Source organism: Triturus cristatus, chromosome 7 (genome assembly GCF_964204655.1).
Source record: "Triturus cristatus chromosome 7, aTriCri1.1, whole genome shotgun sequence".
Taxonomy (NCBI): Eukaryota; Metazoa; Chordata; class Amphibia; order Caudata; family Salamandridae; genus Triturus; species Triturus cristatus.
The window spans coordinates 377,809,423-377,823,696 of record NC_140590.1 but is presented as its reverse complement, the minus strand read 5'-3'; the positions used below and the strand labels follow the sequence as shown (position 1 = coordinate 377,823,696).

The 14,274-nt window shown below is 44.2% G+C and overlaps 1 protein-coding gene across 5 annotated transcripts in view; it reads left to right on the top strand.

Moving 5' to 3' along the window:
• Positions 1 to 14,274, top strand: part of LOC146809721 (uncharacterized) — a 614,997-nt gene that overhangs the window by 454,006 nt on the left and 146,717 nt on the right. For all 5 annotated transcript variants that reach the window (XM_085616561.1, XM_085616559.1, XM_085616558.1 and 2 more), the window contains 5 exons: positions 4,620 to 4,741; positions 12,232 to 12,301; positions 12,552 to 12,712; positions 13,450 to 13,558; positions 14,060 to 14,191. In XM_085616561.1, coding sequence (XP_085472687.1) covers positions 4,620 to 4,741; positions 12,232 to 12,301; positions 12,552 to 12,712; positions 13,450 to 13,558; positions 14,060 to 14,191 — 594 coding nt within the window. The remainder of the gene's footprint in view (positions 1 to 4,619; positions 4,742 to 12,231; positions 12,302 to 12,551; positions 12,713 to 13,449; positions 13,559 to 14,059; positions 14,192 to 14,274) is intronic.

Here is a 14,274-nt window from a genome sequence, read left to right as displayed (position 1 = left end):
GACACCCAGCTGATCAACTCCCTCACCAATGACCTAAAACAGTCAGAATCAACTTTCACAACGGAATGAAGGCCGTTGCTCCCTGGATGCAGACCGCTACCTCAAGCTCAACTTGAACCAGACCGAAGTGCTCATCCTGGGACCCACCACCTCAGCCTAGGACTATTCCTGGTGGCCTGCTGCACTAGGAACCCCTACGCACCACAAACGGGCTCCTTGCTCTCAATGAACTGCCAATCAACGCACTATCCTCGTCCTGTTTCCACACGCTCTGCCTTCTTTGAAAGACATTCAGATGGCACCCCATAGAATCCAGAAAGATGGTCATCCACGCACTCATCACCAGCACATTTGACTATGGCAACGCACTGTATACCAGCATCGCCCAGAAACCGCTCAGGAAGCTACAGAACGTTCAAAATGCCGCAGCCAGACTGGTCCTCGATATTCCCTGCCACAGTCGCATGACACATCTCCTCTGACAGTTCCACTGCCTCCCTATCAACAAGAGAATCACCTTCAAGCTTCAAGCTCCTCACTTACACCTCTACCCTCCACGATGCAGAACCAAAATATCTGAACCACTGCTTTGCTTTCGACATACCCGCCAGACAACTTTGCTCCACCCATCTCGTTCTGGCCTCTGTCTCCCAGATCCACAAGACCAGAACCAGAGGAAGATCCTTTGCCTACCTCGACACCAAGAACTGGAAAACGCTACCCCTCCACCTCCGGCAATCTGCATTGTTGACCCAGTTCAGGAAGGACCTGAAGACATGGCTCTTCGACTGAACCTCCACACCCAGATGGATCAGCAACCCGCTCCTCCCACCTCAGCGCCTATAGAGACCCTCACAGGTGAGTAGCCGCGCTTTATAAACTCCTGATTGATTGATGGTCCCAGTGAGGCCCAAGCCATATTCTCTCTCCCAAACTATTGTTGGCAGGAGAGAAGCAACGAAGTTCACAATAAGATGCAGGTTGGATACAGCCAACTAACTGGGCAGAACCATTGCTTAAATGGTGGTGCTTCAATGCCACGCCTGGCTGAGAAATACTGTCCTCCCTTATGGACATGTACTTAGATGGGGCTTACATTTTCGGCGACAAAGCGTATTAATCTCTGGAAAGATTTAAGGACAGTAGGGCCATTGCGAGTTTGTTGGTGCTCACCATGTTTCCACGACAGCCACACTTAACCTACCTCCCCTCACTTGGCTACGGTGGCGCTATCAGCCACGTCCATTTCCTCCTAGCCACAGTGGCCAACAGGCATCCTAGTACTTTTGTGGCAGCGGATGTGGCTCCCACAGATCCCGTGGGGACCAGAGCCAGAGGTTGACCCTATCCACCCCACCACTCAAAAGCCTCTGTAGTTGCCCTCTTTCCACCATTGGCACCCGGTTTGTGGCTGGATTTGCTACCACCTGGACTAATGGCGGTAAATAACTTTAAACAGGTGGGTGCTAAGTTTGGTCCAGCAGGGTTATGCCCTACCATTCCAACAGACGTTGCCACTGTCCTTCAGTCGGCTGATGGAGGACCACCTATCGCTCTTGCAACAGTATTGACTCTTTGGCCAAAGAAACCATTGAGAGGGTACTGCTTTCAGAATTAGATTATGGTCCTATTTCTGCTATTTTCTGGTGCTGAAGAAGGATTGAGGCCTCCTTATCATATTAGACCTATCCCCTCTCAACTACTTTTTGAAGAAGGAAAAATTAAAGATGCCAACTTTGGCTCAGGTCTCATCTGCCCTCGAGTAACTGGATGGTAATGTTGGACTTGCAGGATGCTTACTACTATATCCTTTTCTTGCCTGCCTGCGGTTCGAAAGCACTTTCAATTTGCTGTGCTCCTTTTTTTACCTCACTAACACCCTTCGGGTGTTCACCAACGTGATGGCGGTGGTTGTAGCACATCTGCAGAAGTTAGAGGTTCCAGCCTTCCACAATTTTGATGACTGGGACTACACCCAAGCAGTTGTCACCCACCTGTAGACTACGATGAACCTCCTGCATTTGCTGGGGTTCACTATAAACGTGCTGAAGCCACACCTGACTCCCTCTCAGAAACTCCCTTTAATCGGAGCTGTTTTGGATACAGTGCAGTTTTGGTCTTACTCCGGAACTTCGAGTCCAAGATATTCAGACTATGATTCAGGTGTTTCAACCTCTATCTTGATTTTGGTGAGACTGATTCAAAGGCAGCTGGGCCACATTGCCTCCTGCATCCTGTTGGTAAAACATGCCCATTGGTATTTGTGGGCGCTGCAGTGGGATTTGAAGACCCAGTGGACACAGCATCAGGGAAATCTCTCCAACCTGGTCCAGATGTTGAGCAGGATTGCAAAAGCTCTGCAGTGGCGGCTCACAGACCGCGATTGGGTCAGTGGCAGACCCCTCTCCCTAGAGCTCACGGTGGTCAAAGATGCATCACTTCTGTGTTGGGGGGCCATCTGGGATAGGTGGGGATCAGAAGACTCTGGTCTTCTGAAGAGTTTAGGCTCCACAGCAACCTGTTGGAACTGAGAGCGATCCGATTTGCATTGAAAGCCTTTCTTCAGCTAGTTGAGGTGTTTACAGACAACACCACCGCCATGTGGTTTTGCAACAAGCAGGGCGAAGTGGGGTCGTGGGCCCTGTGTCAAGAGGCCCTGCGCCACTGGACGTGGCTCGAACATCAGGACATTTTCCTGGTGGTTCAACATCTGGCGGGTTCTATGAATGCTAGAACAGCCGTTGATGCCTCGGGGATCACTAATGGCGTCTCCTTCCAGAGGTGGTTCAAGGACTCTTCAGAGATTGGGTAAAACTTTGGTTAGATCTGTTCGGCACCAGTGTGAACGTGCAGTGTCTGCACTTCTGCGCACTGAAGTATCCTATCCTTATCTCTGCAAGGCTTTGTTTTGGAAATGGTCAATGGTTACCTTTCCGCCATTTCCGCCTTTGTTCGGTTGCTGGACCAACCGTCCCTGTTCAAAATACCTGTTGTAACTCGTTTCCTTAAAGGTTTGCAACAAGTTTCCTCCTGTGCCCTTCCTTATGCCCCAGTGAGATCCAAATGTATTCCTCACCTTCGTCATGTGCTCACCATTTGAACCTGTGCACAGCTGCCCTTTGAGACTGCTGACCATTCAAACTGTCTTCCTTGCGGCAATGACATCTGCTAGAAGTGCTGGTGAATTGTAGGTGCTTTCCGTTAAACCCCGTACACTTCCTTCTTACCAGATAAGCTGGTTCTTAGAACCCGAGCTTCCTTTTTGCCAAAGGTAGTTAGACCTTCTCACGTAGCGGCAGACTGTCACCCTGCCTGCTTTCCTTACACCCCCTCATTCTGCCAAGAAGGAGGAGAGACTACAACGCCTGGACCGGGAAGGAGCATTGTCCTTTTATATCGATCTCACCAAAGATTTCCAGGTGGATGATCTACTCTTTGTTGATTTCATGGGTGCGAGAAAAGGCTAAGCAGTTCACAAAAGGACCATCTCCAGATGAATTGTCGTATGTAGTAACATATGCTTCACAGTGGCTAGAAAAGCTGCCCTCTGAGGGCTTAAGACTCATTCTACCAGAGCTAAAGCAGTGATCACTGCTTTGGCGAGCAGGGATCCAAGTTCTCGATATATGTGAGGCAGCTACATAGATAATTCTGCACATGTTTGCCAGACACTACTGCCTAGACAGTCGGGTCCGGCATAATGAGCATTTTGTCCGTTAGGCCCTCCAGGACTTCTTAGTGTAACGCAGTCCGCAGATTCACCTCTGGGCTGAGATTGCTTTGGTATGTATTCTAAGCTAAGGAATCTGCGACTAGAAGTCTCTATCTGATGAAAAAGTTACAAACCTTGGGTAACGTCTTATCAGGTAGAGACACTATCTAGAAAACACAAAAGAAGGGGTGAGGGTACGGACTCACCTACTCTGAACCCCCATCTATACTTAATCCACCAAAAAGAGTAGGGAGTAAAACAATGGTTATCTGTGATGGCACCTGCTGTGTATGCTAATACTGCCCCAACTCACACAGATGTGTGACATGCTTTATCATAGGGCTGCTTACAATACACCCCGGCGTGGCCACGCACAGGGTGGAGCAAAAGGGTGGGGGAAGACAATACAACACAAAAAGAGAGACAATTTATGTCACAGTAACTGGGAACGACGGTAGTGAAAGTGCAGTGATAAGTGAGTTAAAACTAGCTCTGAAGTGTCGCCGTGACAAAGACTTTTATTCCAGGACCCTCTGGTCAGAGTTAAAAATGTGAAGGATGGTGGTGCGTGGGAGATGCAATGTGCTCCTAACACCCCTCCTTTACTGCCAGGTGGTCAACATGTTTTCCCAGTCTCCTTTTTGTTGTGAGGGATACTTCCATGTTTGGGAACATATCTGTTATTGATGGTTATTGGTTGTAGTGAAAGAAATCAGGCTGGCTGGTAACAACCAAGATGGGCTGTGATGAGTTCATAGATTTTAGTAACAGGAATTACTTAGTACTTCTGAAAAGCTACCTAGAGTTATCTACTAATACTCCTTGTTCATGGCCTCTTCTGATGTTGTCTCAGCTTGTTTGGAAGTTCCTGCTGCCAGTAGTTAAGTAATCTGTGCTTGGTTCACAGGCTGGAAAGCTGGAACCCCAGCTAGTCCTGGACCAGCTCCGCTGTAATGGAGTGCTGGAGGGGATCCGCATCTGCCGACAGGGCTTTCCTAACCGTATCATCTTCCAGGAATTCAGGCAGAGGTAAGTGATGGTAATGTGATGTATGGACTGCCTCTATTATGTTTGTCTCAGAAGCAGAGATAAATGATGGGCCACGAATCATGAAATATTCTTAGGCAGAGGTAACCAGTGTAGGGAAATGGGCAGACTGGCCTCTCAAATGGTTTATCACCCGGGACAGAGATAAATGAGACCGTGGAATCACCACTAACAGCCTCTCTGAATAGTGTGCGTCCCTGAGACTGAGGTCAGCCAAGAGTTGGGAATGGACATTGATTGACTTCCTAAACGGTTTGTTGTTGAGGCAGAGGTACCTGAAAGTCACAAATCTACTAATGATTATGTCCACTCCCACCATCTGAGTATCCGCCTCATCATACCTCCCCTGTTTTTTTTCATTCCTGAGCTGCTGCCCTTTGGAAAAGAATTACCAACATTTTCTCTTCTGCATCACTAATTAACAACCGTTGGGCCTCAGGAAATTGCTCATACCCACACACATTCAACACCACGTACACCAACCAAATGATGTTCATTTTTATAAATCTAATGTAGATCTATATATCACAGCATCCTGTTTTGAGCCCATTGGCTTGAACAACTCTCCGTATTATTGCGCTGTACCAACGTGGCCCAGAAGGAACGGAGGCGCTAACACATCTCTTGGACAACTGCTCCTCTCCATTTTAATTCATTGTGGAATGTGTACTGTAGATATGCTTGCCCAGTCCAGTGCACTTACAAGTAGGTACTCCCTGGTAGTGGTGTATTATTGAGGTACCCACTATAGATAAGGATAGTACCCTGACCTACTCCTGGCAGTTCTAAAACTCCTCCTTAATGTGGAGGTGGCCTTTTTCATCACAGTGTTAGTTTATGTAAAAATATGTTGAGGGCACTCTTGAAATAGTTTTGCGAATGCTAGTGTTTTTCCATTTTGAATTTGTGTTGTCATTTCTGTATTAAGCCCCAGTTTCCATTAAAAGCCTTCTCTTATTTTTTTATGTTAACTTTCTCTTTGTAGGAGGAGGGGTATCCTTCTGTCCTTTCTCTGATTCTCCATGACTGCAGTTGTTTGTTGGTGCCTTCTTATGTAACATGTTTTTCTACCGATGCCCCCCCCCCCCATGCTCTCCTTCCGCGTCCCCATGCTCTCCTCCAGTTCAAATTTCTAGAGTACTTTAAGCTCTAGATAAACAAATGTCATAGAATAAAATGTAAAGGTTAAGGCATTGCTATAAAATACAAAGCATAAAAGCATTGCAGCACTCATTAAACTACTCTTGCACTGACTCATAGATGCCATATAGTGAATAATCAAGTGGTTCTGCATCTTTTTCTTACAACAGGTAATTAGTAGCATTCTGAAGCATTAGCTACTACAGTCCACATCCCATTACACGCCTCAGAACCAAAGAAATGTTTATTTAGGAAATAATGTTTCATGAAATACACATACATTGAATCACCTGACATTAAAGATACAGTACATGATAATACGTAGACATGCTATCATTATTATTATAATTATTTTCTAACAAGCATGGGTGCTTTTAAGCATTTTTAAGAATTGACTCAGAATATATTTGTTCTCTTCCTCAGTCCCTAAGAAGTCTGTTTTTGCATTACCTTGAACCCATCTCAAGCTTTCCCTGATAGCTATAAACAGTAGATTATCTCTAGGCATGTTCAGGATCTCTGGAACATAACTTTTTAAAGATATGTTTACATAGAAGAGATAACCTTTTCTATATTATAATGTTTAGCTTTAAAAAAATAAATCCAAATAGACAGCATGTTGTATTTTCCTGAAAACACTGTTGAATTGCACCTTTCAAAAATAGAATTAAAGGGAAAACATAGCCTCTGATAGGTTGACTTCAACTTTGCTAATTGACGCTGTATCTTCATGGAATTCCATGTCTCCCATCATGCAATGAGATTGCCCCTAACCCAAGAATGGTTACCAAACACTGCTGTCTTTTTAAGGATTATTTTGGCTGAAAAGCTATAATTAATATGGGTTTGTTTGCTACACTCAACACTTTTAAACTCCCATATTCGTTTTCGGAAGTAAGTTCCTGTTTTTCCCCTGGGGTGCTTCTCCTCACTTTTGGTTGTTGGAGCTAGCATGCCAGTTTTGTTTTTCAGAAAAGAACCCCTGGAAGGAAGGACACGATGGGTGTGTAAAATATCATTTGAGATGCCATATCAGGGACAAGGAAAGAGTTAATCTCAGGGGGCAGCTGTGAGACTTGGGCTGTTCAGCTTCCTTGTCCACCAGCTCCAGAGTGGTAATTGGAATTATCACTGTCTTCTGAACCTGGTGTGACCAGGTTTGACACCTTTTGGGGCCAGGGGCGAAGTCACTGATATTTGCACACCCAGTCTTTGTTGAGGCAATCTACATTAAGGCATTCAACAGTGAGGAATTCAGTATAAAGTTGGCCATTCATCATCAATAGTGTCAAGCAACCTCGCCCCTGGCTTCTGATATTTCTTTGTCATTAAAGTCTTTTTTAAGTTCAGGGTATTGGAGCCTGAGAGATTTCCTGTTGGGGCGGTGACCCTGAGAAGCCAAATGCAGAGGCTACCTATAGTATGAAGATCAGATAATGTTGGTGTATTCTACACTCCTCCGGAGCTGTAACCCTCTTGCAAAGATCTCCTGCCAACTTCAGCGGCGAAGGCGACGCTCAACAACTCGGAGGTCATGAGCGTCCATCTCTTTGTAAGGCATTGCCTCCAACAACCATGCCCTGCACATGATTGTGACTCCTCTGTTGCCTCATACGACTTTAATTCTCTGAAGTTTTTCTCCATGAAGACATGAAAAGGACGTTCCAAGGGTGAGATGCGATTACTATTGTCATTCTTCTAAAGATGAATCAACGAGTAAAAGAAAGAAAAAGGATTGACATTCTTGTAAGGAAGGGTAGTCCCGAAGATCCAGGTCACATACTTTTCCCAGAAGGCCTTCCTCCTCTTCAGATATGAGTGTGCTGTCTGCCAGATCTCCAGATTTAACTCCTCGTAGGATTTCACCGGTGGAGGTGAATAGCGTTGTCTTCTTCTATGAGGTTACCTATAGGGCTGCAAGGAAGCTTAATAATGAAATGTATGAAAAGCCCCAATTACTTTTTATACCTTCCGTTTACAATCACTGACTATACTTATGATAAAGCAAAACCAAAGGAAATGATGGACGGAGTGTTGAACATTGCAAGCACTCACCCCCAGTCAACTGATCTGGGTTTAATACATCACCGTTCTTTAGCCCACTCTGCCACCCCAGTTCAGACATGGCCATATGCAAATCAGTCTGACCCTGTGCCTCATGGGAACAGTCCTGCCCGAACTGCCAAGCCATGTCTTCCCTGGACCGGAAACAAGCTTCCTAGGACCGGTTTCTGGCATTTCAGCCAGGCTTGCTTGAATCCAGTGGCAAAGTGAGCAAGGGACTCGCGTCTGGGCATACCCTGCCAACTTATGGCGAACAAAGCAAAACCAAAGGAAATGATGGACGGAGTGTTGAACATTGCAAGCACTCACCCCCAGTCAACTGATCTAGACTTATGATAGCCTTGTCAACAAACCTATGAATAGATGACAGGTGAAGTAGTACAGACTTCCAGATCCTGATCCATTATTCTTCGGGGAGATGCCTTCTGATTCTCCAATTGTCTACATCTAAAAAGCACTAGAATGCCTGTGGTTCTACGTCACTTGCTCCTCAGGAACAATAAAGCAAATGTCGGAATGCAGTACATAGGGAGGTCTGCATGATATTCGACATTAAGAGTGGCTAGTTACAGTACTTTATTTGCCGCTATGGGATTCTCTAGAATGCTTTTCTGACGGATTCCTGGGAAAGATAGCAAAGAGGTCTGTTCGAACCATTAAGGCAGTAAAGGATTCCACTGATTTGGCCACTCAAGACCTACATCATGATTTAAATTAAAGTCACAGATTCCTCGTAGTCCCCAAAATATCCTTGAAATGCGTTTCTTTGGATCCATGCTCTTTGGACCGCACACAGACTAGGCATTCCAGCATATGTATGTATGTATGTATCGCGTATTTATATAGCGCAAAACTGTCACCCGAAGGGTATCCTGGCGCTTAAGGACATAAGCGGAAACTTCGAAGGCAAAAGATTTAGAAAAAATTAATTAATTTATCAAAGTCCAGATTCAAAAAATATGGTTCAGAAAAAAAAATTATATTCTAGGAAAAGGTAATAGTAACAGCTGCGGAATCGATACAACTGCAACAGAAACTTATTTTCGAAAACAAAAGTCTCAAAACAACAAAAGCTCTCAACAGCCGTCTGCAACATCATTAAAGGCTCCACCAGCAAAACAATGACACCCCATCTCTGCTGGCACCGGACAACACTGGTGGGGAAACCCTTCCAAACATTTTCCTGCTTGACAGAGTATTACAAGAGCCGTTTGGGTGCTGAACATTGTGAAGTCTGATTAAAAATTCATATTCCATTATTCTCTGCTTGTCATACCTCCATAAGTGTTTAGACCAATACACTTGAAACATCTTACCATCTGATATAAAAACTTCCCTTCACGAGAGACTTTTTGAGAATGTCCCCAAATTGAGGATGTACTGTTATTTCTTGGTCCAGAAAAGGTGCAAGAGTCTGCAGTTTTATCCAGTTTTGCACCTCAAATATGCCATATGATCACAAGGGAAAAAAATCTGCATGTTGGCACTTAATCAGAATTTCTCTGATATTCACTAAGGAGATAGGATGGTATCAATTGACCTACATTTTAGCTGGGTCTGGTAGCTTAGCGGACTAATGCAGCCACTGTAGGGGCCTGTGTTTGACTTTATGGTCACAGGTTCAAATCCCGAAAGGTTCACTCAGCCTTTTATTCCTCTGAGGTCGATAAATTAGTATCATTGAGTTGGGTAACAATAAACAACTGCTATTCAGCACCACCATACCTGTTGCGGTGAACGTGCAATTTACAATACACGTTATGTTATGATACAAGATGGCTAAGTTCACATCCCCATCTGAAAATTACATCGGAAATTTCTCTGATATCTTGTGGGTCACCGTAATTGCCATTATTGCATCCTCAGCTAGGCCTGTAGTAAGCACCATGTGTATTTTCAAAGTGCATGACAGTGGCAGCAGCACCTCTGCAAAAGAAGGGGATATTTAGCCAATCATATCTGGACAACTAGATCGTAAAAGCCAAGTTTGCAACAAAGCTCCCCAGGACATGTAGATTATGTCTCTACTCTCTTGATTGAATCTGCAGGTCAACACCGCACAAGTGTCTCCTTCAAAGTAAAGAATGTCATGTATAGATTTGAACATTCTCTTTCTGATGGCCACAGCTGTCCTTCAGTAACATTACACTGCTGCTTAGTTGTAAATAACTCATCGCTGGAAGACTGGAGAGCCTACACAGGAGCTCTGTCTTCTTAGGGGCAGATGGTCACTGGTCAATAAAACTGTACCATATCAACCTACTAGAATTGAGTGCTTTACTCCTTGCTCAGAAGTGCTTTCTTCCCTCCATTTTGCTAGCCTAATTTCTTTAAGATTGATTTATCATCCAGGCCTACTGGAATGGAATATGGACATGCTGAGAAGACCTTTTCTAGAGCAGCACAAGTCGTTGTTAGAAGACTGTGTCCTAAAAGACGTCTTTTAAGAATAGGGCGCTACGCAAATTGACTTGTTTTCCAAAACAAAAAAGGCAAAATGCCACACCTTTATCTTCAGGTTCCCAAAGCTCATATTCAGGGGCAATTTTTATAGACTGGTCAAGGACATTTGCCTATGCCTTTCTTCCGATTTCCCCTGTTTCTCAGAGTCCTCATCTATATGATTCAGTGTAAGGGGAGAATGTTCCTTATTGCTCTGGACTGGCACAGACAGTGGTGGCACTCTGAATCTACTTCACCTGTCTCCTCATCCTCTCAAGCCAAATTTGCTGTCCAGTATGTGTGATAGAATGTTTCATTTTAGCCTGCATTCACAAAAATTTGCTTCCTGGCTCCTGTGCATCGACAAAATGACCTCACAAATCTGCCAGTTGACTGCATGAAAATCATAAAGGAAGCAAAAAGACTATGACTTGCTCTTCAAATGCTGTCAAGTAGAAGAGGTTCTGCGTATGGTGCCTTCAGAAGAAGGTGGATCTGAGACCCTTTTAAGAAAAAGTAAATGTTACCTTATTCTCTTCATTTGCCAAATCTGTCTTTGATTTTTTTTATTCAGTTCCACTTGGCTACCATCACTCCTTTAAGGAAGAGTCACTCTCTGGCATCTCTCTTTTCTTCCTCATCAATGATTAGGGTTCTCCTGGGGGCCTAAAGAACGGGTTTCCCCCGTATGGAGGCCTTCTCCATGGAAACCAGATTTTGTCCTCCCCAAATTAATGCCCTTTCTGTTTGAACCTGTGCATCAGCCACATTTGCAACAAACTTCCTGGAAAATTGCCTCCTCGTGGATATGATTTCAACCAGTAGTGCAAGTAGGCTTGAAGTTCTGCGTTGGAAGGAACCGTATCTGATTCTAAACCATACCAAAGTTTCTTTAAATCTTATCCTTCTTTACTACCCAAAGTGATCTCAGATTTTGAGATCAGTCAGATAATCTCACTTCCAGCCTTCTTTCCTTGAGCATATGTCTTTGGTAGAAAGATGACTCTGTGCCTTAGGTGTAAAGAGGGCTCTAAAATACTACTTGGACAAAACTGAAGCCATTAGAAAAACCAAACAGCTATTTGTAAATTATGAGGCGGACCATCCTTGGTGGCTTCACATAAGCAGACCAAAGTTTAATGTATAATTATGTATAATTGCATTACTAAAAGTCCAACAGACCCCTTCCAGGTAATCCTCAAGCGGGCCATTCTGCACATGCTCAACTCCTGCCTTGATGTGAAATGTTCTGTTTCCAGAGATTTGCAAATCAGTAACCTGGAGATTGGTATAAACATCTTCAAACATTACTTCATAGAATCTGAAATTCCTTTTGTCTCTTCGCCCTCATCTTTGGAACAGTCCTCCGGGGGTGAGCGGAATCTTAGAAATATTAGACCGAACGCCATTACACAGAAGGAAAAATGGCTTACCTGTAATCCTCCACATGGGAATTCCCTCTGAATCCATAAACAACCTGTCTGCTCCCCATCTTGCATTAGCAATGAGGCTGTAAAGGTTTGAACCTGCCACTGTATTTCCTTAAAACACGAACCATCTTCTAGATCATGTAGATTGATGAGTATGGGCTTTGGGTTCTTCCGAGGTTCTCCGTGCTGGATATCAGAAGTGATAGGCATCTGTGAAAGACTGTTCATGCATATATCTCCTGAGTCCAGTCCACCATGCTTCTGGGAAGATTATCCTGAGTGTGGACGATTTGTGCATGCCAATCAAGCACAATGATGTCTCTCCTGGGCAGATGCTGCTCACTGTAAACACGAATAACTTAACATTACCTGACACCTCCTTTTTTTCCATCACAGGTATGAAATTTTGACACCTAATGCCATTCCCAAAGGCTTCATGGATGGGAAGCAGGCCTGTGCCCTAATGGTAAGTTAGCTTCCATATCAAGACAAATGCCCTTGCATATCTGCAGTGCCCTTACGGTTTTTTTAATGTATTGCTTGCCGAGACATGACCTTGTTTGGTACTGCCAAAAAATATGCTGATCTTCAAGTTTGTGTACAAATGTTTCAGCAATATTTTGGTTGATATGCAACTAGAAATATTTTGGATGTTGCCTGAAGCACAATGTACTTTACACTTATTAATCCGTTTGCTTCTGTTGCCATCTTTGCAGATCAAAGCTCTGGAGCTGGATCCCAATCTGTTCAGGATTGGACAGAGTAAAATATTCTTCCGGGCTGGAGTACTGGCACACCTGGAAGAGGAGCGAGACCTGAAGATCACAGACATCATTGTACTGTTCCAGGCAGCAGCCAGGGGATATCTTGCCCGGAAGTAAGCATTCTGATGCCTCCATATACCATCTGCTCTGAACCTTCCCAATTGATGTAGCTTTCCTGGTTTACTTATGATTTAACCCTGCAGAACTTGGATGTGACTAGTAAAGGTGGTACCATCTATAATGCTCACAGAGATGGTCGAGGAAGGTTCTTCCTAGAAGCAATTGTAAGAGTAACAAGTCCTCTAAGAGGAGGATTGTTATGCAGCTTGAACTTTGAATGAGAAGAAACATAGTATGTTGTTGGGCAGTTAACAGTTTCAAAACATGTCTTGGCGCCTCTTAATTAAGACCCAGAGGCAGATTGGCTCTGGTTCCTAATTAAGAGGTGGCAAGAAATGTGCAGATTAGGTAGGCACTGGGGTAGAATTCCTGAATCCAAAGATCATGGAAGGCAAATTTTGACTTGATCATTTTTTGTATCTAAACAGAGTGACACGCACATGAGGGTGGAGTATGATACCTCAATGCCCACTAGGTTTAGGCCAGAGTCAGATCTTTGAAATGTGAATGGCTGGACACACCCATGACCAGTCTGTCAAGCAGTCTCTCCGTGTCATAGAAGCTTTTACTTTTCTGAATTGGAAAAGAAAATGGGTTGCATTTTGATGCCACAGTGGGGTCTCTGTGTGCCGTAAGTGATGGGACTGTTGGCACAACTTTGGAGCCAGTTTCTTGCCTTCAATAAAGAAACTTCTATTTGTTTACATTCTCTTGTCTTTTACTTTTCTAGGGCTTTCCAGAAAAAACAGCAGCAGATGAGCGCCCTGAAAGTGATGCAGCGCAACTGTGCCGCCTACCTCAAGTTGAGGCACTGGCAGTGGTGGCGGCTCTTCACAAAGGTACCCCTCCCGACGTTGGCTGTGTTCTAAAGCGTGTATTTTGGTTCTGGTCATTAATACACAGTATTTATTCAAGCAGAAAGGCCCTAATCAGCAGCACCGCTGATTAATATACATAAATTGGTGTCAGTGAAGCAAGTGATGTTGTTATAAATTGAATTGGTTTGGACATGTACAGGAAAGGTCACTTGGGAAGAAGGCCACAACAAATTTGGTTTGGGACATCATTGTCATTTCAAACAGAAAAGGTTTGTGTTCTCCTTATTGCACAGAATGTTGGGATCCATGATGGTGTGGGTAAAATCGTGCAGATGTCCTCATTCCTGAGGTCAATTTTAGGTGCACCTTGTTTGTGTTTTGAAACATTGATTTCACATATCTATTGCTGGCTTGAAATGAAGCTCGAGATAGAGTTGCAATACCAAGCGCGTTTTCTACTTTGTTTTAAATGCCCCATATAAAGCCACTCGTGGTACATCTAATGCCGTCTCTCTGTCTCAGGTAAAGCCTCTGCTCCAGGTGACCCGCCAGGATGAGGTGATGCAGACCAAGGTGGAGGAGCTGCAGAAAGTGAAAGAGAACCACATAAAGACCGAGATGGATTTAAAGGAGATGCAAAACAAGTACCAGCAGGTACCAGACTTGTGTACCATTTAGAAGTGCAGGTTTACCTTGTTTTAGATCACAAACCTATGTGGATTTTGTACTTTACTGTG